This window comes from Perna viridis, chromosome 11 (genome assembly GCF_037379345.1).
Source record: "Perna viridis isolate PV_CMFRI_1.1 ecotype Kerala chromosome 11, ASM3737934v1, whole genome shotgun sequence".
NCBI lineage: Eukaryota > Metazoa > Mollusca > Bivalvia > Mytilida > Mytilidae > Perna > Perna viridis.
The window spans coordinates 28,434,677-28,460,100 of NC_142455.1; the positions used below are offsets into that span (position 1 = coordinate 28,434,677).

Here is a 25,424-nt window from a genome sequence, read left to right on the forward strand (position 1 = left end):
CCTCTTCTTATTATCTATGCAAGTAAGGCATGGTGTTCGTCGATCGATAATTGTTGGTGTCAATGAAATGTCAATTTACCTCATACAATGCTCCAAAACACAGGGACACACCTTTTGATAAAACGTGAAACACATTAATTGGTTGACGATATTACAAAGGCGTTTATCAAATTTGCATAAGAAATTGACACACTCAAAGCATTCTAATAGTTATTGGTTTAAAATACTTTGTTCTTTTTTTAGAATTATTACATAAGAAACCTGTCAGTAAAGTAAGTAGTTCGCAAGTACTCGACTTTCTTTAATATTTTAATTTACAATTTGTATGCTACTGTTACTGCTACTTGGACACGTTCCCACCGGCCCACGGTGGACACGTGGTTGGTCGCTGTCCACGTTGCCCACACATTCTGGTGATCAATTTTAAGTCTTGCTTCGTTCTAACATGAATCGGAGTTAAAAACTCATTCTTACGTAATAATTACTACAGCCCTGTTGTATTATAAGAAGCGTATCTAATTATATGAACTAATTCAGAAATACTGAACCGTTTGAACATTGTAATAAAATTGCTGATCATGGATTAGATCCAATCAACAGGTTATCATGCATCCACCGGATACCCTGGGCGTGGACACTATACTGTCCACCTGACATGGTGGGCACGTGGACATCTGTCCACCATGGGCATTAAGGGTGGGTAAAGCATGAACAACTTGATTTGTCCACCGTGGGTGAGTGGCATCGTCAAAATGGTCGTTAGCTGTAGTGTACATGTATGTAGACTGAAAAAGAGTAGTTTGTCCATGTTTTCCTACACCATGAATTTTAAATGAATATTTCATTTGAAATGCATAGAAGACGGTGTTCCCCCAAAGATTTACAGATACATGTACAAAAATGTAGCACCCAGTGTTCTAGGATTCCTATTTCCTGTTACCCGGGGCAAGTGAAATTTGGGTCAGGGAAAATTAAGTCCTTAGTTACACTTTCCTGTGGCAAGTTGAAAACTTCATAAGCTGTAAGGATTTGTTTTGTTAGGAAAGCAGTCATTGACTGTGGGAAAGTTGATTTTATATGGACTTTTCTTATGGAAGCCTCAATTTCTGAAAAATCCTAGAACACTGGCACCCAGGTAACCCCTCAATTTCAATACAGCATCTTGTATCTAAAAATAATAGCATCAAATTTGTATTGGACTCCATGGGAAGCATCCTGTTAGTCACTTAGTGTTAAAAATATAGCATCAGAAAAGTGATGCTATATGGCCCTAGGGAGACAAATGAAATCCCTGTAGGATATTGTTATACATTTCGAACTTAGATACATGTATATGAACAGAAAGTGACAAATCTTAATTTAATTTTTTGTCCCCGCCCCTTTTTGGATCAGCAGCTGATACTATTCATCCTACAGACAGACAAATAATAGAGTTCACTAATCTCATTAGTGATGTCATGTTCACTAATTTGCACATCATTTAGTGTCAAATTGGTTGCAAATAAACAACTAAATAAACAATTGAAAATTTCATGATTACAATCCCAATTTTCAAAACTCTACAACTTAGTTATTTTATAACCAATTTTGGTTCTGTTAAATGTTTCATTTAGAAAAAATAAATCATATTTTTGAAAAAAAATTGTAATAATAATTACAAGTAAACCTCTACTTTCATAAAAAAATGTTGTTGAAATTTTATGCTTATATAGTCTAATTACTGTATATTTATTCAAAAATTCTCTAGGTGTAGAGACTTTTATTTGAAGTTAAGGGAACCAAAAGAATTTGTCAATTATCTTAAGCTATGATGATTTAAATCAATGTCCCATGCCACTCAATGGATTTTTTACCAGCTAAAACCAAATCACATGTAAGTGATGACATCATGAAGAACTCGTACAAGTAACACCTCATGTCAAAATGAAACCCCTATGGTCATTTATAATGAATACAAAATGTGAATGTTGTACATTGCAAGAAACAAGAAAAATGAACTCAAAATTGGAAAACTGCGTTTTATCACAAACACTACTCGTATTTAGGGCCGAACAATGGTGTAGTGATCGTCTTGACTGTCAAATTTATCTGAACACTCTAAATTTAGCAACACTCATGCAGTAAGGCACAACAAAATCAGTGACATTCCAATGCTCTTTTCTGCACTTTCTCGAATACATAAACATTTTCTTGAATTGAAGTAGCACTAATTTCGATAGAAAAGCACACTAACTACAAGTTAAAAACTTTGTAAACTTCGAAACTTACCATTTCCGACGATCTTTTGAAGTTTTCCAGATGAAATTAAGTCAACAACAGCAATGATCTGCAGCCGAATCTAATCAATGTGTGCAAGAAAGTTTTTGGATTGTTCCAAGTTAATTACAGGGGTGTAAAACGTTCAAATATTTCTATTATTACAAGTTGTTAGACTGATGAAACAAACTAGGGGAAAATAATGATACTTTTTACACAAAAAACAGTGTGACCAGCAGGAACCCGTTTTTCAGCACCTCTTAATTTTACAAACCACAACTGTCGCAAACCGAGCCCACCGTCATAATGGACTAAGCTAATTCCAAGTGACGATAATTTTCGCGCCTGCTGAGTAGATATCGTTCCACTGTCCAGCCGGGTGTCACGCTGTGATGATCATGGATGATGGGATTTCCCCGTCATTGTGTATTTAAAAAAAAAAGTTCACATTGTTATTTATTTACATTAAACGGCACCATGCCAGAAGTGAGTCCCATTTTCAAAATTTCCCACAGAATCCATAGAAAAGTACATTTTTCCAACAAAAGATATTGTAGTTTCATCTACAGAGAGATGAAATACAATTATTTTGTCTATTTGGGTTTAAGATTAAAGAAGATGAAGATAACTATGAAATAACTGTAAGTTGAACTCGATAGATAAGAAACGTCAAGCTGTGACTCCATATTTTTTCTTTTAAATCAAATAATGATATTTTAGAACTCGGCAACCATAGTAATGGTTTATTCCCTTTGGCAAGAAATTTTCTAATATAAGAATTTTTTCTAACATTAAAAAATATATTTTAATATTAGAAAAGGAATTTCTAATAAAAGACTATGATTTTTTTAATATTAGAAATTATTAGAATATCCTAGATTGATTTTTTATAATTATAAAGGGCATTTCTTACATTAAAAATCATTTTTTATATTAGAAAATTACTATCCCTTTTTTTTTAATATAAAGAATTTATTTCCTTACATCAGAAAATCAATTTCTAATATTAGAAATTAAATTTATGATACAAAACAATCAATTTCTTATATTAGGAATCAAACCATGGACAGCAAAGAAAATACACGATTTTTTAATGTTAGGAAATGAATTTCTGATATAAGAAAATGATTGATTGATTGATTGTTGGGGTTTAACGTCCGAGCATGAATTTCTTATATTAGAAAATGAATTTCTTATATAAGAAAATGATTTTTTTTAATATTAAAAATTCATTTTTTAATATTAGAAAATGAATTTTAATATTAGAAAATACGGCTTTTTGTCCACTTTGGCTTTCCATAATTCCCCAGATATTTCTCTTTAAAAATGTAAAGTTCTATAATGGCAACACAATTCTTTTTGAAAAAAAAAATGTAGAATTTATAGGGAAATTGAAAATGGGACCTGCTTTTGGCATGCTGGTTTAGGTCATTTCTCTTTTCGTGGACCCTGCACGACGAACTTAGTTCTAAATTGATAGACTTTTAAACGATGATAACTTCATGACAGGAAACGTTTCTAGAAAATCCAGAGAAAGATTATTTTAAAAAAACTAGAAAGACGATGTATTTTTAGCTTCAGAAATGGCATATATACAACGAATGTGAAATTTTGAAATGTCACATTCTGAGACGTTGTATAATATTGATTTGTTGTGACATGCATCATTAATTTGATCCTCTATTCTACATAATAACACCTAGATGAACTGTCCCGTACTACCATACATCGTGTACTAAGTTACAGCCCTAGATTAATCCTACGAGGAGGAATCACCTGGCCAGCGAAAGCTATATTTTATATAGCCTAGCTGGCCGAGTGATCTAGGGCGCTGGACTTAGTGCAGGCGGTGTTGCCATAGATGTCACAGCGGTACGAGTTCGAGTCCCGCGGAGGGAACGACAAAAATTTGCTTCGCAAATTTGACAGTTATAACATCGATGGGAATTTTTCAAAGTTTTGCAACTTTGGCATCGACATTTATATTCTGAAAAAAAGGGGGCTGAGATTTGATGTATGAATTACGAAAGTACATTGGGCTCATTTTCAGTTTGCATTTTCACAAATTGTTATAAAAATTTCAAAAATATGGATAAACTAAAAGAAAAGAGTCGACTTCATTCGTATCTAAAATCAAGCTTGTTGTAAATGGTTAAGATTAAAATCTTTTGATTTAAATTCACCATTCCTAATACGAATGACATCTTTTTTAAAATATCACACGAAAATTCACGTGGCATCGCAGCAGTGCGCCAGATTGCGTAAATTTTAGTTTGTAAGTTTACATGGAACACATAGATGAATAAAGATAAAACTCTGATATCCCGCATTACTGAACTACAAACTACTAGCTTGCCTTTTCAAGTCGGAATTCAATTTAGCGAAGTCTAGGTTGTCACTGCCTGTCAAATTATTTAACCTTGAGCCACAATCGTTGAAATGAATCCTGTTCTAAGATACGAGCACATCTTTCTCAGTTGATAAGCTGTATAACTGCAACAGATTATCACTTAGACACCTATGTGTCCTGTAAAAAGCACTTTGTTTCTGGGCACCGAGTTCCAGAGACCTGGGGTGGGGTTCTCGAAGCTATCCTAAGATCACGTTAACATAATTAGCATTAACAGTAATTGGTGGAGTCTTAGGGTATGATTTCAACAACGCCATTTCATCAAGAAACATTATTAATTTCTTGCAAGACATTGGTTTATTTAATAAAATCTAATTTTTTATCTTTTTTTTTGTTATTTCAATGTTTTATCGAATTATTGTTCCTATGTTTATTTTATGTCTTAAATTTACCCTTTACGTACCTTTTTATACGTAAATTTTGTTTTAATTTCATAATTTTATGAAGACACTTGGATCTTGTTTTTTAAATAATGTTTTCTGATTGTTATATTCTCTTGCCATGATATGGCCCTGGTCCCGAAACGCCATTAAAACCAACAATCAATCGATCAATCAACAACGTCTGATAAAGGAAATACTAGCCATGAGCGTTTTTAAAAGTTACTGAACAACTACATAGATATTAACCCATATAATCCTAGATATGTACGTTTCTTCAAACATGACCCAATAGTCATGTAAATTATCATTACAAATATCAATAACATAAGACCGCTGTCTTCACCATTCCTGAAAAAAAAACATAGAGAATTAATATGCCACCGTCTAAGCAAATTATTATTTTCTTATTTGTGGTCTCCATTTAACGACACGAGGCGATGATCGAACTGAAATCGGTTAAGATTAAAATACATGAAAGTACACACATTTTTTAACCATTTTTTTGTTTGTTTGATTCGGAGTTTTTATTTCTTAACTCGTTCCTTTAATTCTTTGTTTGTTCTTTTGGTTGTTTTTTTTTCTCTCAGAGGGATATGGCCAATTGAACATACCTATGTGACAGAATGGTCTAATGCAAAGAAAGGCTCAACCTGTTTTTCCCTATAATCTCTTTACAAATTGTTTCCATTATTCCGAAAAAAATAAACTTGAAATCATCAACAAAAAATTGTTGTAACAAAATAACAAGATACGGAACATAAAATCGGGAATGGTCATGAGCGATCCCTCCCTTCCAACAATTCGTCAAAACTTAATCGAACGTAATGCGAACAATATAAATGGGCATTTTATTTTTTTTTAAATAAGTTTACTGTAGTTTTTTTTCATTTTTGCTTTTTAGAAATTATCATAAAATGTAAAAATGTATACAACTGATTATTATCATTATGAATGAGTAATCAAGGGAACCAAGATTCTAGCGGAAATCAAAAGAATGTATTCCAGAGACAAAGACCAGTCATGGTAAACAGACAAACACAACAAAGAACATATAGCAACTAAACCAATACATATACAAAGCAAAAAAGTAAATGAGCAACTCGGACTCCATTAAAACCTAAGAACATGGCCCAGATGCACCGGTAGGGTAAGCGTCGTCTGCTTTTCTAGAAACACCCACCGAGTTGCTCATAAAAAGTCAAGTCCGGGGTAGACGAAAGAGGAAAGGAAATCTATGACACATTGAACAAATCAGTTTTCATGGTGCAGATGGATACATCGTAACGACCATAAAACTTTTGCAGTGATGTCTTCAATCTTGTAGCAACATAACCCTCTCCCAAAAGCCTAATTGTAAGAAGTCTAGCGCGATACAAAGAGTCTGCGTAGTTACGGCAAGCTTTGGCATAACGATAATACATCATCTATATAGCGGAAACTGAGATAAAAGGATCTACAAGAACGATTGTCTTTCTTTTGGGGCAGATCAGCTATAGTCAGCCTCATAAGAGTGAAGGAATAGGTCAGCAAGTAGAGGAGCGCAATTTTTTTCCCATTGGAATGCCGTCCACCACACTGGACAAATAAGTTGTCGATAAAAAATTCCAGCATTTTAAAAACATCTTCTGTATATCTGGAAGATGATTTGGAATTTTTTTTTACAAAGTATGTGGAGTCTCTACCAAGAACTATATATTTGTATCTAGGTGTACCATCTCTTTTTTTTGTTGAGAAACAACGATGTACATGTATAATGCTTTTGAGTCGGGATTTTAACTGATTATGGGAAATAGAAGTATACAGTGTTGAAAAATCATAGGTTTTAATGCTATTATATTTTGATAATATCAAGTTATTTTGTTTCAGTTCTATTCAGACGTGACCAGTGAAGCTCAGCCTTTGTCGTTAATTATTTTTGTATATTATTTATCTAATTCAGTTACCAACAATCAAGAAATGTAGCCAGTTGTAGCCACAAAATCAGTTCATAGCTCACGTGACAAATTGGGCAGAGCTCACTAAAGCCATATAAGGCAATGTCTGTCTGTTAAGGTTCATTAAACAAGTGAACTGCAATGGCAAATGCAATTGCAGCAAACTTTCTAACGGTCCTGAAATGGATACATAGCGGGGTATCCCCAAGTGAGCCTTGTTTATAATTTTTCTAGTATTTTTAATGTTATCTGCATTATTAATTTATAAAGTTTAAAACAAACAAATAAGAATATCAACAGCAATTATTTTGAAAGAATTTTACATTTTAAGGAAAAAGAAAAAAATGAAGGTTGAAGGTTAAAAGAACTCCTTAAAACAGCTTGTTTAAACTTGGTCATAAACAATGTTACGAGCAATACTGAATGATTTATGCTTGCATACCATGAGCCACCCCTTTAGTGGGCCTCGTAATCCCCTGTTATTTCAATTTAGAGTAATTTACTCACTCAAGCCACGCCTTTTTTCAGCAATGACCGTAAATAAATAAAAAGCATGATCCCCCCGGTGTTGAATCCGTAAAACCTCCTCCATGGGTTAGACATGGTGGGTCTGTCTAATTTTTATCATTATTATTATTATCAATTGAATGCTTAACACAATTTACGTATATGCAAAATTCGACAAGGATTCTAATGCAGCATCCATTGTAATTAGGAATTTCATTTCATAGCATCGTAAATTTTAGCACTAATTGGCTGTTGTAGTTATAGTACGTATGCAGAGAGTTTAAAGGTCATTTTCACAAACATGTTTAGTTACGCGTCGCCAGTAACCTCAGAATGCAACCGCGTCAAATACACGATGGACGCGTCCATTTTCAGAAATAATACAGTTATCCAGAGTAGGATCAATGGGATGTCAATAGAATAAAACGCCTATAAAAGCAACATTACAAAAAATGGAGGTAGAATTTGTAAAAACTCAAGGTTATGTAAAAAAGGAATATCCCAAATTTAGGGAGGGGTGTGTGTACCCGCACCTGATAACTCCTAAATAAAAACTTCTTTTTGAGTTCGTCGGTGTGTGAATGAGACTCACTCATTTACAAATAGTTGTAAAATTTAGCGAAGCCCGAACTATGTGAAGCCCCTCGAACATCTTGATAATAAGTTGTAGGTGAGTTGGTATATCAATGATCTCAAATGAACGTTATTTGAATTGAGTTATAGACCATTTCGTGTTAACTGAGGGGTTGTCGCCGAACATGCTCAATCTGTACTTCCGCAAAGAACATTCTTTTGTTCTATAAATATATTTAAAATTATTTTAAAGCGTATTTTTGCCTAAGTAAACAAGTGGGTGCTCTCCTATATTGTTCTTCTGACGTCACCGAAATATGTGGAAACGTGTCACGTTAAAAAATGGAAATCGGCGAGCTGATTGTTGAAGGAAAGAACGAAATTTTAAATAAAGAAAAGTTAATGCTTTTATTACTAAATTAATGTTATTTTGCGAAAACGTATTTTTGTTTTGCCACATAATACTTTGAACTATGAGGTATTTTACTGCGGCATACAGGAATGTCGCAACTCCATTTTTTAGCGGAAATACGAGACCGACTGCAATGAATAATAGTTATGGATTGTTTACTAATGATATTTTACGGGTTTGATTTCATGATTATTTTTCTCGATATAAAAAAAAACATTTTTCTACTTTCCGTTGTACTTGATTACTTGAAGCATCGTCATATTTCGAAATGCTACACTAATGTTGCAAAATCTAAAATCTTTGAAGTACGAACATCGCGCGTACGTCAGGACATTTTTGATATTGGCTTAGTTATAGGCCCAAGGTGGGTCATATTGTCCCGATGCAACATCGAAGGCCAAAATGACGAGTCGAGGACCTATAACTAAGCCAATGTGAAAATCAATACGTAATGATACCTTTATTAGTTAACTACATGATCAAATTACTATTTTTATGTAACCTAAACTGCCTGAACCATTTAAAAAAAAAAGACAATGTACACTTTATAAATTATATGATAGACCTTTTACTTATATTTGTTTTGATAGTAAGGTTCCATTGTTAAATTGTCATAATATTATATTTTTATCGCTGTTTTGCTGAAGTGTAAGGTATTAGTTTTCTTTTATTTTCAGTTTTGTATGTCAGTTTGATGTTACATGTAAAAACATATCTTCCCTTCCGGCCGTTCGGAAATTTTGGACTTCAACGTAATTTCAATCCTTCGGAATTTTCGGGACTATACCTTAAACAAATTGTTATAAAGAGTTGTAGATATAAACACACAAAGTTTGTTTCAATGTTTCCTAACCTAAATATGTATGTTTTATAAGCGCTGCTAAGTTTCCTTCCGCGACTATTTTTCGGCGGAGTACATGACTTTACGTATGTTGTGCAGCTATACGATGATTTTCATTCTACTCGACTGGCGTGAGATTGAAAATTATCGTATAACAAGATCAGAGGGATTTTAAACAAAATAGCGATAAAGACTTTTATAACCTCTAAGTCACCTTCTTTTAAAATGCAGCTCGTATAGGATGAGATGAAAGCTCACATCGTTGCTTTTCCAAAAAAGATTTTACACCTAGATACAAATATATAGTTCTTGGTAGAGATTACTCATACTTTGTAAGAAATAATTCCAAATCATCTTCCAAATATACAGAAGATGTTTACAAAATGCTGGAATTTTTAATCGACAACATATTTGTCCAGTGTGGTGGACGTGTTTTTCAACAAACGGTCGGCATTCCAATGGGAACAAATTGTGCTCCTTTACTAGCTGACCTATTCCTTCACTCTTATGAGGCTGACTTTATAGCTGATCTTGTTTGGGTGGATCCTTCAATCTCAGTTTCCGCTATATAGAGGACGTGTTATCTTTAAACAATCCTAATTTCGGGGATTTGATACATCGCATCTACCCAAAAGAACTTGAGATAAAAGATACTACAGACACTGTGAAGTCAGCCTCATATCTTGACCTACACTTAGAAATCGATGGTAAAGGAAAGCTATTGACCAAACTTTACGACAAACGTGATGACTTTTCATTCAGAATTGTCAAATTTCCTTTCATCTGTGGCAACATCCCTTCGGCTCCTGCGTATGGAGTGTTCATATCACAACTCATACGTTATGCCAGAGCTTGCCGGGACTACGCAGACTTTTTGTATCGCGCTAGAACTCTAACAAATAGGCTTTTGGAACAGGGTTATGTTGCTACAAGATTGAAGTCATCACTACAGAAGTTTTATGGTCGTCATCATGAATTCGTGGATCGTTATGGTGTATCCATCAGCACCATGAAAACTGATTTATTCAACGGGTCATAGTTTTCCTTTCCTCGTTTGTCTATCCCGGACTTGACTTTTTATGAGCAACTCGGCGGGTGTTTCTAGAAAAGCAGAGGACGCTTACCCTACCGGTGCACCTGGTCCATGCTCCCAGTTTTTAGTGGAGTCCGAGTTGCTCATTTACTTTTGTTACTTTGTATGTATGATTTTAGTTACTTAATGTTCTATGTTGTGTATGTCTGTTTTCCATGTCTGGTCTTTGTCCCTGGATTACATTCTTTTGATTACCGCTATAACCTTGGTTCCCTTGATTACTCTCTCACTCTCAACCACCATATTTACATTCTAATGCGTCCTAATATAATGCAAAGTTGCAATGTGTTTTTATTATCGATCTTTTCTGATACTTCATTGTACTTAACCTTATTTCTTTCGATTAAACTCCGAACGGCCGGATGGGAAGATAGGTTTTTACATGTAACATCAAACTGACTTACATTTGTGCATGATTAAAATCTTATCTTTTAATTTTTTTCGCGGCAAAGTTCTTGACTGAGCTTGTGTTCTTTATTTCTTGTGATATCTAACAATTTGTTTAGCACCACCTGGTGGATAGGACTACTTTGAGTCTCGTATGACTACAATTTCGGCAAATTTTTTCCAGAAGAGTTTTTTTTAGCGTAGCGGAAATGGCCACGTACAATGTAGTTTCGATTGGGAAATGACCGAATTCCTATTTTAGTGGGAACCCGGAAATAAATCGATATTGGCATAGGTTTTTGATATTGACCGGGTTAGTGATTTTTTTATTGTAAGGACTGTGCAGGTTGCATTAAAGACAATATAATGTTGTAAGTAAAACTCTCTTTAAGATGGTGTACACATACTACATACATTTAACTGGTTAATTGGCAGCCGAGGTCATAATTAATCTTATTGACATAATCAGTTTCTAACAAGTAGAGCTGTAAATAGAAAGGACTAATCTATAGTTGCGTTTAAATAGCAGATGAAGACCGAAAAAAAACATCGTTTGTTCAATGAGATTTCTGCGCATTGAATCACTGCTATGATTGGTTTTTAAACGAATTGGTACTCCATAATTGGCCTTAAGTTTTCTTTTATTTTACAGCCTAAATTTTTTTTAAACAGGATGGAGATGAGAAAAGAAATCCAACCATTCCCAAACTTCCGTGTCAAACCACTCTCCCTGATACTAAAATATTGTTTCTGTCATAACATTTGGACATAACCCGGGTTCCCTATCTCTGGGACTTCTCATTGTTCATTAAAGCGATGTGGTTCTCATTTATGCTGTATATTTTATAATGGAAGGTTTTCAAGCGCTATTTATATAGTTAAAATTCGTCTAAAATAATATCTTTCCACTGCCAAACTCTTTGCGCTTGACTAGTCTAACATGGGGTCAACCGGAAATAGCATGTCGGCACGTACATGTTTCCACGTGCAACCTGTTAGTTGATTTAAATCTTTTATACTTCTTCGAGACAATTGAGGTTAAAGACGAGATCGTATTGAACATTTTATAAATCAGTTGTCAAAGGTTCATCTCACACAACCTGTTTTGTATACAAATGAAGTTTGGGAGCTTAGTCGAGTAGAAGGAAAACTTTCTTTCAGAAAGGGTAATGATAGTTTTTAATAAGTTTTTTTTGCAGTGGCCATTGGCCAGTAAGGTAAGGTCAACATGACAATTTTAAAGAAAGACATACAAATAAGCAGACTCAGTGCGGAAATATTCTATCACTATTTGGAATATCCGCAATACAAGGCCTAGGCACTGGAACCGGCTTAGATTTGAAATATCCGCAATTCAAAGCCTACGCGCTGGAACCTGCTTCAATATTAACATTTACTTCACATTCAGTGTTCTTTACGAAATTGTTTTTTTTTTTCGTTTGGGATATTGCATGGGGTGGCTTTTTTTTCACTTTTAGACAAGTCTTTGCGGCAAATTAAAGGTAAGACTAATTAATGGAGTTCAGATAAATGTCGGTGAATGTTACTTGTATGACTGTGTCATATCGTTTTCATTTGTTTCCATTTTATTTCTATTTTGAATCTCTCATGTATTCTGATTTGATGGCAATTTAGTTTTGCTTGCCTCATTAATTTTTTTCATATCTATATTTAAGCTTTAGGTAAAGGACAGCATTAAGATATTCCCATCTCCATTTCGCTGGTAATTCGCTAGTAAGGTCTTTATAACAGATTTGCTGAATAAAGTACATTTTAAGGGGGGAAATCCTTAATTCATACTTCCAGGACTTCAGAAGAAGCACGGAGATCTTTAACCGTGCTGAACTAGTTTTCGGCAAAATTACATATTTATCCTTCTCTTCTCATTGTTCTTCATCACCATGGGTGGTGTCACAAGCCAGAAAAGTTAAGTACGCTTACCACATCTGGTCCGTGTTAATTTTCATGGGAGACGGTTTAATTAGTTGACTTAACTATCAGATTTTCTTGTGTTAAGAAACAGTTGTTATGCGTATTGTATTTTGTTTGTTTGTATGTGTTTTTCCTTCTCATTAAAACTTCTATTTGTCTACATTTCTTTGGAAATAAATTCTTTTTCCTGTCAGGAGACCAGGACAGCATATAGCCTTAATTATTCAAATAAGACTTCGTCTTTCCTTAAAGTCATAACCTGTGCCACTAACGAAAAGGAGTATGGTAGCCCACAAGCTACAAATTATCATGGAAAACCAATCGTGTTTGAAAGTTCAAATAAAAATGACAATGCTTGTTGTTTTATTAACGATTATTATCTCACATGCGTAATTAATTTATAAACAAATTAGACAGGACTTGAAAGTGCATGAATATTATAATTTAGTACGACATGTTAACGTTGTCATGTTTATGTCACAGGGACATAACTGGGGACTTTATAACCTACATCCTTCTAAAAGCATTCGCAGCATCAGTGGATCATCTAAGCACCAAAGGTGAGACAATTTATTGCTCATAAATTCATCGATGTGGTTATTTAAATGTTGAATTTTCGTTAGAAGCTCGAGAAGACAATTAAAAAGTCATATGTTCTACTCAAACGTTTGATACATACATTTTTTTCCTGATCTATAGAAGAGTGGCATAATTGAACCTCCTGTCGAAGATCGTAGTAAAAACGACAAACATAAAAAGTAACAATTTTTCATTTTAAATGATAATTATATAAATATAATTAGATAAATAATTATAAGTGCCGAGACCATTTAAAAATTTAAAAAAACAGTTACACGTCTGTGGTATATTTGCATATTTTTGTTTCATTAAAATTTAAGTCAGGTTTTAGTTTACACGATTAATGAAACGACTTGTTTCACAATACAGGACGTGTACAGTAAAAATGACGTTTTGTTCGTTATTAATATAATTATAACTGTTGTGTATTCCTATATTTCTGGATAAAGCAAAGTATTGATTGAAGGAACTTCAGTGTTTTTTTTTCATTTCCCCTATTCGCTAATAATGTGAGGATTAAAAATATCTAAAAACTGATAAAATTTCATTCTCAGTATAAACCAGCGGGGAGATGGAGACACAGATTTTGGTTGTTTCAACCATCATCGTGGGTAAGTATATTTTTTAAATGGCAAACTAACATATTTACGGCTGGTATGGTGATTTGATGTTAATTTCTTTTCAAAATATGGCATTAGCAAGACGCTATGGGCTTGGTAGGATATTAAGGTAAAAGGAAAGTTTTTATTGTTCAAATGCATTAAACAGAAACAGTTAAAGGGGGAGGATATTAATGTTACAAATTTAGGAAAGTTTTCCGTTCTTTTGACCGTTAAAACTTTACTTTTGAAATTATATGTGCTTCGTGTTGTCTTTAAGAGAAGTATAGCATTCACGCTTTAACGATTAAGTAGACATTTTTCAGATTATTGCGAAATGGGGAAAATCTGACACATGCATGTGATAGATTTATTTTTGACTTTCTGATATTTCGAAAAGCTTTGATTGATTCAGATTTTTTTTTCACATTATTAAAGTAGTATTTCCAATTTAATCTATCCGGTCTCAAATTCATAAACACCTTTTGAATTGCCCCAGAAGCCTAATTCTATCAGATTTCAGGTCTGGTTTGAAAATCTCAAATCGTTAAGTTTGTCTTCATTTTTTTAATATCATGTAATCTGATAGTTCAGGATTTGAGTTGAGGATTGATTTTTAAAATTTTTTAAAATTAATTTTTTAAACCGGGCACATGTGCTTTGTAGTTATTCGAATAGTTACCCCCCCGCCCCCCCCAAAAAAATATATATATTTTAATAGGAAATAACAAAGCGCAGGCTGTATTTTTCGTGGCTATAAGACATCGCACTTACTGCTATTCTGGTATGAGTTGGACTACGACGACGTGAAGAGTCCACAGTAGCACATCTTAATGTTACAATTGAATGCATGCTCATGCTTTTTAAATTTTTTTTTATCACATATGATATGTACATGTTTCGAAATCTAAAATATGTACATATTTTATTCAGAAACTGTGACGAGTTCAATTTAACAGGTAATAAATATACATGTTTTCAGACGCCAAAATTGGTGAAGTTTTAGTGTTCATTATGCATGCTTAGCAGACATTCATTTCCGGTCATAATTACAGTTCTCAAATATTCTCTTACAAATCTGTTGGCATTCTGATTTTAATTAATTGACATTATGAGTACACTATACATCATAGATAATAATAATTATTAGCGTATTATTTTCAAACTACAAATTTTCCCGATAGTCGTCGTAAAAAAGCTTTCAAAATCTGGCGACAAACTTTCGAAAAAAAAATCTAGCCGTTTATCCCTAAAAGTTCCTGTGTGCTCTTAACAATAAATAGCCTATTTGTAAAAAGAAGAAAATATACATATATAAACCGATTACCAAGTGTTTGTGCATTTCCTGAGGAACACCCGTGTACTGGGAAGAATATTTTTGCGCTTGTTACATATTTTGCGCTATTTACATATTTTAAATGCGCCAGAATTTGGAAACTCATTCGCGTCGATCTATTTGTACACGTATATCAATTAATAAATTTCTTATCTTTTTATCTTATGTTATACCGATCACCTTGGACATAAACATAGCGAAGGGAATTTTATAACACCAACCTGTGTACCATCCGTAATATTTTTAACATGCCCTCTCTACAACATCCACGTATTCATATATGACTTGGTACTTAGTTACTCCTGAAACTCTTTAGATCGTTCGTAGGCCATGTGTTCATGACCAAGAATCAAATAATAGCACGGAAAATAAAATTATCATTTTAATACGAAATTGATGCAAATTTTTTTTTCGAACCCATACTATAAGTAATGCTATAAGACAGGTTAAAATTCTTAAGAGCCTGGTATTATAAATGTAATGGTCACTCTCATCACCAAAATATTCAAATCTGCAAAATTAATGCGCGGTGGGTTGTATTTCCGAGCAGCACAATAAGTGCACTTCATGTTGGTTTTTGTCGTTTTTACAGTCTCACATTTTGTATTAAATTAAAAGATTTTGCCCCTTTGGTGGCCCAGAATTATTATTTCAGACATATAAATCCCTACATTGTATTCACCAGGGACATTTGCACTGGTACCGATACCTTTAGAACCTCAGCAGCCATGTTTTACACATTTTGGTGAATGCTTGCGATACTGTCCGGGAGAAAGAATTCCAGATGTTGAAGGAATCGAAAGCTCCTGCATTACAAATACAGCAGGGTACCAGTTCTGTAAATTTTACCACTGCCCACCTGCCAAATGTAGGGGCAGAAAAAAGGACTTGTATGGCAAATGTTATTACTGTCCAGGTTAGTAAAGAGATTGGGCATTTCCGTTGAAACTACTTCCGTTAGTTAAAAAACGTATGCTTATGTTTAGTTATTATCAATTACATAAATTCATAATATAATGTTCATCTATTAAAATGTAAAATGCATACAGAGGACCCTGCAATAAACAAAAAGGAGAGGGTTCAGTGAGAGAGTTTCGTTAAAAAAATGCATAAAAGGAAGATTTTAACCTATATGCCGAAATCGACAAAATTGATATATTCGAATAGAATGAAGATGTTTAAGAAAGTTTGTTTTGGTGTAAACATCTATCGACTCGCAAATAAGCTTACTGTAATCTCATTCCGTTAGTGTTATTAAAAAAAACCGATATCTTACCCAAAAGTAATACTTCAGTATAAGGATTGGTGCGATTTATAAAAAAAAGTTGATGAGATTTAGATAACTGCTACAGGAAACTGCTATTCTATCATGGCAAACATTGTTTCTTCTGTTTAACCCTTTCTCATTTTAAATTTCTAGGAAAATGTATTGACGGTGGCCGTATTCACAATAATGGACAAGCTTTCCTGAGCTTTGACATGATGAACTCTTGTTTCTGCGGACAAGACAACTCAAAACACTGTACAAAACGTCCTGTCGATCAATATGCGTACTGTAACCACGCTCGTCCAGGAACTGATGGTGATGCTGGTACTGTCGTCGTTGTCGGAAAACCCCAACCTAAAATAGAAATTGAGCCTGAAGTTGTTGCAGTTGTCCATGCGCCCCCACCACCTCCCCAGCCAAATGTTGTAGCAGTAGTTCAACCACCGCAACCACCACCACAGCAGAATGTTGTTGCTGTTGTTCAGCAACCACCGCCACCACCGCCCAGAGTTACGATCGTCCATCAACCTACACATCGTCCTCCACCTGCTAATGTAGTAGCATTCGTTCCGCAACCAACGCCACCTAGACCGGCACCGAGAGTAGCACATGTACCGGCACCAACTGCGCCACCACCTCCACCACAATTTGCACATGTACCGGCACCAACAGCACCACCAACTCCACCACAGCATGCGTATGTGCCTGCACCAACCCCGCCGCCACAACCACCAAATCATGTTCATGTACCCGCACCAACTCAACCACCATACGTGCCTCCAGGTGTTGCTTACGTTCAATCTCCAACACAACCACCACCACCACAATATCTACCCCATTATCAACAACATAATCCTCCTGGAATGGTACCTCATCCAAACTTTCAAGCCAAAAGTCCAAAATCAAACTTAAACCAACGATCAAATAGTCACCCATATCCACAAATGGGTTACAATTACCACCATAATCCCCATCCAAGTTGGAATAATCAGCATCAACAATACCCAGGACCTCCGAATAATCAACAATATAACACTCCCAATCCATTTTTCTTGTGGAAATTTATGATGGCAAACAGTAAATCAAAGCAAAAAGAAATAGAATTATAGACAAACCTAAAATGAGTGGAAATAAAGACATATTAGGCAAATGCGTGTTCGTCGTGTTCATCAGCAGACTTTTCTCATATTATGGGTGACAAATACTATATGAACTAAATCATGCGCAATTAGGGTTTGAGAAAACATTTTACTTTCAGTATTGGATGTGTTCTTTTTAAAGGCAATGGTAAAAATAAATAAAAAGTTGTTATTAAAGCTTTAATTTATTAAGTAACACTCCAGCTTAGACTCATGTAATATGTGATACATGTTTGGAATGACTACATATATTTATTTTTGATATTTTGTTTAAAATGTAATATTTTCCAGAAATAAACGTGGCTCTCCATATAACCCTTGATCTTTAAAGAGACAAACTATATAGAAAGTATTGTAGAATTCGGAATTAATAGAGATACATGTACATGTTACTCTGTAAATGACACTGGGATACAATAGAAACTAAGACCAGACAGCTCGTAATAATAGTTATATTTTTCATCATATAGACCCTCAATATCATAACAAAAGATAATAATATGTAGCCTTTTTTTCTGGCGTACTGCATATTACAGAGTTTACATAATTCTTACAGGGACTGCTACTTAATGCGTTTCTGACATTTTTTTATGTAAATATAATATGTAATATTGATTAATTTCAAGTAATTTAAGTATATTTCCATAAGAATATGACCAGAAAATTTCTACATAAATCCATTTATTTTTAGTTCCATTAGATGACAGTCTCTTTTTTATGTCGAGCATCATTGATATAGAATTTAACGCCAGGTAAACTTGACATCTTATAATAATTCTTGTTACTAGAAAATAATAGGATTAAATAAATAAAGATACTTTGAGACATCAAACATAATCTTAGCCCCCCCCTCCAACCCCCCACACACATTCAAAAGAACTTAGTACAATTCTTTCATTTATAACCCGACAATCATATAGAAGTGCGCCATGCTTCATTCTTACTGATAAAATATAGAGGTCACAATAATCAATAATTATAAAATGTTTTTTTTTCCTTTTTCGTCTACCTTGGACTTGACTTTTTATGAGCAACTCGGCGGGTGTTTCTAGAAAAGCAGAGGACGCTTACCCTACCGATGCACCTGGTCCATGCTCCCAGTTTTTAGTGGAGTCCGAGTTGCTCATTTGCTTTTGTTGCTTTGTGTGTATGATTTTAGTTACTTTGTATTCTTTGTTGTGTATGTCTGTTTTCCATGTCTGGTCTTTGTCCCTGGATTGCATTCTTTTGATTACCGCAATAACCTTGCTTCCCTTGATTCCTCTTTCAAAATACGCACGTGTAATGTAGATGAGTACACCGTGTATGTATCTAAGCACTTTTTAATGAATTAACGTAAAAACTGCATATATCCTGATTAGAGAGCATTTATTAGATCAACAAATATGACATGAAGAAAAGGTAAAACACACAGAATCAGCCTCCATATGTTTCATAACAGTATTGGACTTTAAATAAATTTATTAAACTTTCCTTAAGAATATAACAACACAATGTTATGAAATATTGGCCACGAAATTGTTAATTACTATCCTTGTGTGTAGATGTAATTTTACATTATTTTTCTACAGTAGATATGATGACAATTTACAAAGCAATTAATAAGCTCGAGACATCGTTTGATAATTTATGCGTGTTTCTTAAAATACTCCAAGAAGTAATATGACCAAAGAAACATTCAACCCATAAATGTATATTAAACTAGTGATAAATCACTGTCCACTGATGGTTTTAATTGAAACAAACACTTAATCAAAAGTTGTTCACATTAGTAATTAAACTACGACAATAATGATGAACTGACAGATTAATAATAAAAAAGTGATTTACTTCATCACTTGTAAATACCACACATGCTGAATGTTTGTCGTTAAAAATCACCAAAGTTTTGTATTTATAAACACTATGCTTAGATGACATACTTGCTGCGATTTGCAACTTGCGTCAATGAAAAAAAACATTGTCCGTTCCTTCAATAAAACATGCCCGCTGCATGTTTATATAAAATGAAAAAATAGTGACGATTTTCCATTGAATCACTTAATTCATATAAATTTGTCCAATACATGATACTAAGCAAGTGCTATGTACTCCAATCCTCAACGCAAAATTTAGTTGTAACCTAAAATTAGTATCATTTTGGTTTCATTTTATTTCGATCGAATATTTGTTTTGCAATTTACCACAATAGATTTTTATCATTGTTTAATTTGAGCAATATTTTTTTAACGAGAGCCATAATCACATTAATCATTGACATTTTTGAAAAAAATAAATTTTGCATTACATTACCAGATATGATACCTAAAAAAGAAAAAAGACAAAAACAAAGACAAATTGTTTTATAAAAAAGAATTTTTAAAAAATAAATAAAGACAAACAACAAAAACAAAACCATTTTGTGGTCTTATTATACTTCTTCATTATGAGTTATCAATTTGATCATATACATTTGTGTATTGTCTTTACTTTTTTGGTAGCATTGGTGTAATTTTGAGTGAAACTGTATTTAATTTTAAGTTGTCACATTTTCTGTGTATTTCTTGACAAAGATATTGTTATAAATATTTGTGTGGTTATAAGCGCAGCAAGAAGTCAGTCAGTTTTGCTCATTTATCCTTTATTTTGGAAACAACACACTTTTAAGTTTAATCTCTTTCACTGCTAGTTGTTCAATACATTATATCTATCATTCTCGCAGTGTATATCTCTGAGCTTTAACTTCGCACCAAAAACACGTACTTGATAAACATTCATTGGTTTATTAAAAAAAAAACCAACTAATTCAGTTAATTCAGAAAAAACCTTTAAACTATCATTCGGTTGTAATAATGCCAAGTCACACATCTTTTTTAATTAGAAAACGAAAAAAAAAGTGTTTTTTTTTCTAAATTTGCTGAACCAATCAAAATACATAACTACTGCCACTTTGACGTATATCCAAACAGAAAAAAATGAAAGATGGACGCTTTATTTTTTGAAGAAAACTACACTTATTAACTTTGCATGTAAGATATGTTTTCGCGTTACTGAAACCGGATTTTGAATTATCCTGTTCGTCAATGCTATCATGGAAATGGTATATTCAAGAGTGCCATACAATATATTCTTATGAGGAACCAGTTACCAACTAGACGTCTTTCTTGAAGAAACGTTTTCTGCAGAGAACAGAACACACAGATCATCCCTGGAGGCCGTTTATTAAGTAGCATCGTCTACAAAGGACATCGTATTTCCACTCATTTAGGTTTGTCTATACATTTGGCACTTTTTTCTTCTTTGTAAATGTTTTACATCTATTAAACTATTGAACGTGTTCAACTAATGAAAATTGAATTTGCTTGATTTATTAATCTCATTTGGTGATTTTAACTAAAAGTTGATAAGGTTGGGCATTGTTTAGTTTGAATGTTTACTTTAGTCAACTAACGACTGAGTAATTGATAACAAACTTAGTCAATACGAGATTTCACAAAGGAGGAATTTTTTTTCGGTACTAAAACAAGAAGACGTGTACTATTTCATCAGCTGCTTTCGTGTCGGACTTGCTAGGTATATAACTCTCCGTTCATCTGTCATCAGGTTGTACACCACACAAAACAGGTTTTGTGAGATTTTAATATTTTTAATACAGTCTTTGTCATAAAAAAAAACATCCTTACGTTTTTCCTGAATAATTCGATTAAAAATACAATTAAGATAAGGAGGAAAGTATTGTGTGTTTTGTCATCGTAGCATTTTCCATTTTTCTTGTCAAACTGTAGTAAAAGTATGACATGTTTCAAAAAATGCAACCAGTAAGCTATTAGAATACCAAAACAAAAAAAAAAAAAAAAAAAAAATCTGTACTATGAGGCAATTATTAAACAATTTTTACTTTATAGTTGCTCCGGCAATAAATAGAAATTTAAAAAAATCCATGATCAATTTAAATATTTTTTTTGTTGTATCGAACTTAAAAAAATGACGTTTGGAGAGAAACTTCACATCTAAAGGGTAACGTTATGATTTGATAAAAATGATTATTTCAAGCTGATTATTTAAAATGGATAAAATTAAATTAAAGTTTTAGAGAAAAGAGGTCATTTCTAAATTTAAGGGAGATCATAAACAACATTTATGATAAAACATATAAACAGCTTTTGTAATAATTGTAGTTACAGATTTTTAAATATTGTTTTCAGATACCACCACACTCATGCCCATAATGCAGACACGTCCACCATGTTTTTCACATTTTGGTGAATGTTTGCGATATTGTTCAGGAGAAAAAATACCCGATATAGAGGGCATTGAGAACTACTGTATGAGAAATCGTGCAGGGTACCAGTTTTGCAAATTTTACCACTGTCCTCCCTCGAACTGCAAAATGAAGGCGAAAGATGTCTACGGAAAATGTTATTACTGTCCAGGTAACGACAGTATTTGTTCATATTTCTGGTATTCTTTAATTATTGCAAGGCGTATTTCTGAAGAAAGTTGATTTGGTTACACTGTATTCATTAAAAAATTATTAAAAAGGACTTGTACTAGAATAGGAATCACAATTCGATCATAAAAAAAACAACAAAACAAAAACAAAAGAAAGCAAATCGATGTTTAAATTTATTCATTGTTAGATGTACAAAAAGTCGCAAACGAAGAAATAAAAAGTTCATCTAATAAATTGTTTGTATGCAAGGGTAAATAAAATACAAACATGAAAATAGAAAACAAATGCAACATAAAAGAAATGAAGAAAATGTCTATTTGAAATGTTTATTGCAATTTTTCACAGCTTTCATTTAATATTTATTTAAGCACTACCTATTCAAAGTAAAGCCGGTCTTTATTTAGTTTTACTAATTCACTATTTACTTAAATAGAAATGCAACTGGGGCAATTTTAACTCAAGCTCCCTCTTAGTTAAATATGGACTTTCTTAAAACATTAATATTATAGTTATGTACATCACCAACAAACTTTAAATTGTATACATTTTTCTATTCCAGGAACTTGTATCGATGGTGGACTTATTTATGAAACCGGGAAAGCTTTTTACAGTTTCGATATGGCTAATTATTGCTTTTGTGGGGAGAATAATGGTAAACACTGTACTAAACACCAAGTTGTGGACGAGTACACATTCTGTAATCATGCACCTCCAGAAACGGACGCTGCTTCAATATTACAGAAACCGAATCATCACATAAAAAAGCATATAGAATTGGAGACACAAGTTCATACTATGACTCATAGTGCTGTACCTCCGATCCAACAAGGGCTGTCACAATTAACGTCATATAAGCCACCGAATCCGACTCTTAGTACTGTGCCCTCAATGCGACAAGAGCTTTCACAATTACCGTCATATCAGCCACCGAGCACGACACCTAGAACTATACCTTTAATGCAACAGGAGCTGTCGCAATTACCATCACATGAACCGTCGAGCATGACACCTGGTACTGTATCCATGATGCAACAAGGTCTGTCACAATTACAGTCACATAAGCCACCGAGCATGACACCTAGTAATGTACCCACAATTCATCCACGGCTGTCACAATCAACATCGCCTCAGCCACTAAAACAATCTTTTGACTTGCAATCTACATCAGCACCAACGATACTTAAACAACCACCTCAATATATTTTGTCGCAATTACCGTCAGACCAGCCACCGCCTCCACAAACTTATAACCAATGGCACACACCGTTGATTCCACGGCAGCTACCGCCACCGTCTCCCATGTCACCATATGAACAACCAGCACCAACCATAAGACCATATGTAAATTACGTTTATCATCCGCTAGCAAACACACCACGTAATGCAAGTGTTTATCATCAGAGTCAGTACAATGCTTATGCGGAACCAACATCGGTTTATGAATCGTATCCACCAAACCCAGTGCAGTATCATGTAACCGTACAACCTTTGCCAAATGGGCAAATGAATTCCCACTACTATGATAGAAATGGACAGCCGCTTCCTCCACCTACACCGTCCAATGCGCCTAACCAACCCCCTTATGGAAATTATATGCCCCATCAACCTTTATATGACCCCTACCAACAGCAAGCATACACACATGACTGGCAACATTTTGCACCACATGGTTCGCCTGCTTTAACTAGGGACAAAACACAAGCAAATGGAAACCATATACCACCGGAACAACAATATGAATATACACCAAGTCCACATCATGTACAATCCGCATACCACCCACCTGTAAATGTACAACCTCAATACTACCATCACCAACCAGGGCAAATATCAAGTCATTTACCGACAGAAAAAACTAGTCAACCATCTATATATGGTTCGTCTCAAATGGGTAACTCTCATTTACAATACTATCAACATAGAGACCCACCGGTTCAACCGAATACTTACGAGCATCATGCATCACCTCACTGGACCAACTATGATCAAAGTCGACATCAGAATTGGCACGGACAGAATTTACATTACCATGGTAACCCGCATGCACAATTCACTAATCTAAATTACCCAGGTTATATGGGTCAATATCCTCACTATCCAAATTATAATATGCATGCGCATCCTACACCTGGGAACAATGCACAACAAAAGGAAATTGAACTGTAGTATGAAATGTCTATTGTTACTTAATTTTCATGTTTTATTGAAATGTTAAAATAAAATTGAAAGGAGTGATGCAAGTGTTTGTTCAGTTTTCCTTTTTTTATCATTTCATTTTCATAAATTGCCAGATAATGATGCATGAGAAATGAATAGCCATTTGTAGACTATTTGAATTTGAAATACCTACCTGGTTCGATTCCGGAATCATTTTCCTTTATGCTGATACCAAATTTGCTACAAAAATTACATTTATTATTGAAGTTTCGATAATTTTCCACGAGAGACCCTGTTTTGTTGACATTTTGAACCGTAATAGAGAGTAGGCGGAGCTTGTTACTTTTGGAACGGAAGGGTAGCGGAGACGTAATTTTTCAGCGGAATTTTGAAATATTCTGTTAGATTCCGGTTTTAAAAATCGTTTCTGCTCCGTTCCGTTCCAAAGGTAACAAGCTCCGCCTACTCTATTACGAAAATTATCGAAACTTCAATAATAAATGTAATTTTTGTAGCAAATTTGGTATCAGCATAAAGGAAAATGATTCCGAACTAGGTAGGTGTGACATGCACAATTTCAACTTGAAAGTCGTTACAAGCGGTTGAAGGGCGGTACTACATACTTTATGTATGGCACATCATTCTGACCCCAACCCGACATATCAATATCCAAATAAAAAAGAGGAGGGTTGCAGGGTCAGAGGAAATTCGGACTAATAATTCATGAACACACGCAACACCCATTTCCTCAAACCAAGAATATTGATACAAGTACACATTGCAAAGCAAACTTATCAAAAAAGTGTTTTACAGGTTTTATTTTACAAATCACATTTATTCAAATAAAAATAAAGAGGAAAATTTCAAACTAAATTCTTTAATCGATACAGTGAGCAAGGATGACTTTCCAATCAAAACCTACCATGGTATCTTTCTATTTAAATATTAAGGAGTATATGAAAATAAATTAACATTAAAAAGGCGGATGATGTGACGGACAGCCTTAAATCGTTACATGTTAATAACAACATTGACATATATTTGTAAACTAGATAATAACAAAGCTTACATAAGATAAGTGTTAAATATTGTAAGTAAGCCTCGTTACAGAAGACCACGACAGACGGTTGAAATGTATAACAAATATGTCAAATGTAAGTTAAAATATGTTGGATGCTTTGTACTTT

The 25,424-nt window shown here is 33.9% G+C and overlaps 2 protein-coding genes across 6 annotated transcripts in view; one reads left to right on the forward strand and one right to left on the reverse strand.

Moving 5' to 3' along the window:
* The window catches only part of LOC148603608 (protein boule-like), a 32,128-nt gene extending 29,784 nt beyond the window's left edge, over positions 1-2,344 (reverse strand). For all 4 annotated transcript variants that reach the window (XM_088551263.1, XM_088551266.1, XM_088551265.1 and 1 more), the window contains exon 1: positions 2,269-2,344. In XM_088551263.1, coding sequence (XP_088407389.1) covers positions 2,269-2,271 — 3 coding nt within the window. In that variant the 5' untranslated portion in view covers positions 2,272-2,344. The remainder of the gene's footprint in view (positions 1-2,268) is intronic.
* A 519-nt stretch (positions 2,345-2,863) lies between these two features.
* Positions 2,864-24,320, forward strand: LOC148603609 (uncharacterized). Of its 2 annotated transcripts, none has more exons than XM_088552851.1 (7): positions 2,864-2,897; positions 13,212-13,288; positions 13,862-13,918; positions 15,928-16,158; positions 16,663-17,292; positions 21,833-22,060; positions 22,640-24,320. In XM_088552851.1, exons 3-7 carry the CDS (start codon positions 13,879-13,881, stop codon positions 24,244-24,246), a joined length of 2,736 nt encoding a protein of 911 aa, XP_088408977.1. In that variant the 5' UTR covers positions 2,864-2,897; positions 13,212-13,288; positions 13,862-13,878; the 3' UTR covers positions 24,247-24,320. The 2 variants fall into 2 exon arrangements, with proteins under 2 accessions (XP_088408977.1, XP_088408976.1); XM_088552850.1 differs by lacking the exon at positions 2,864-2,897 and adding an exon at positions 11,850-11,962.
* Positions 24,321-25,424: the final 1,104 nt, after the last annotated feature.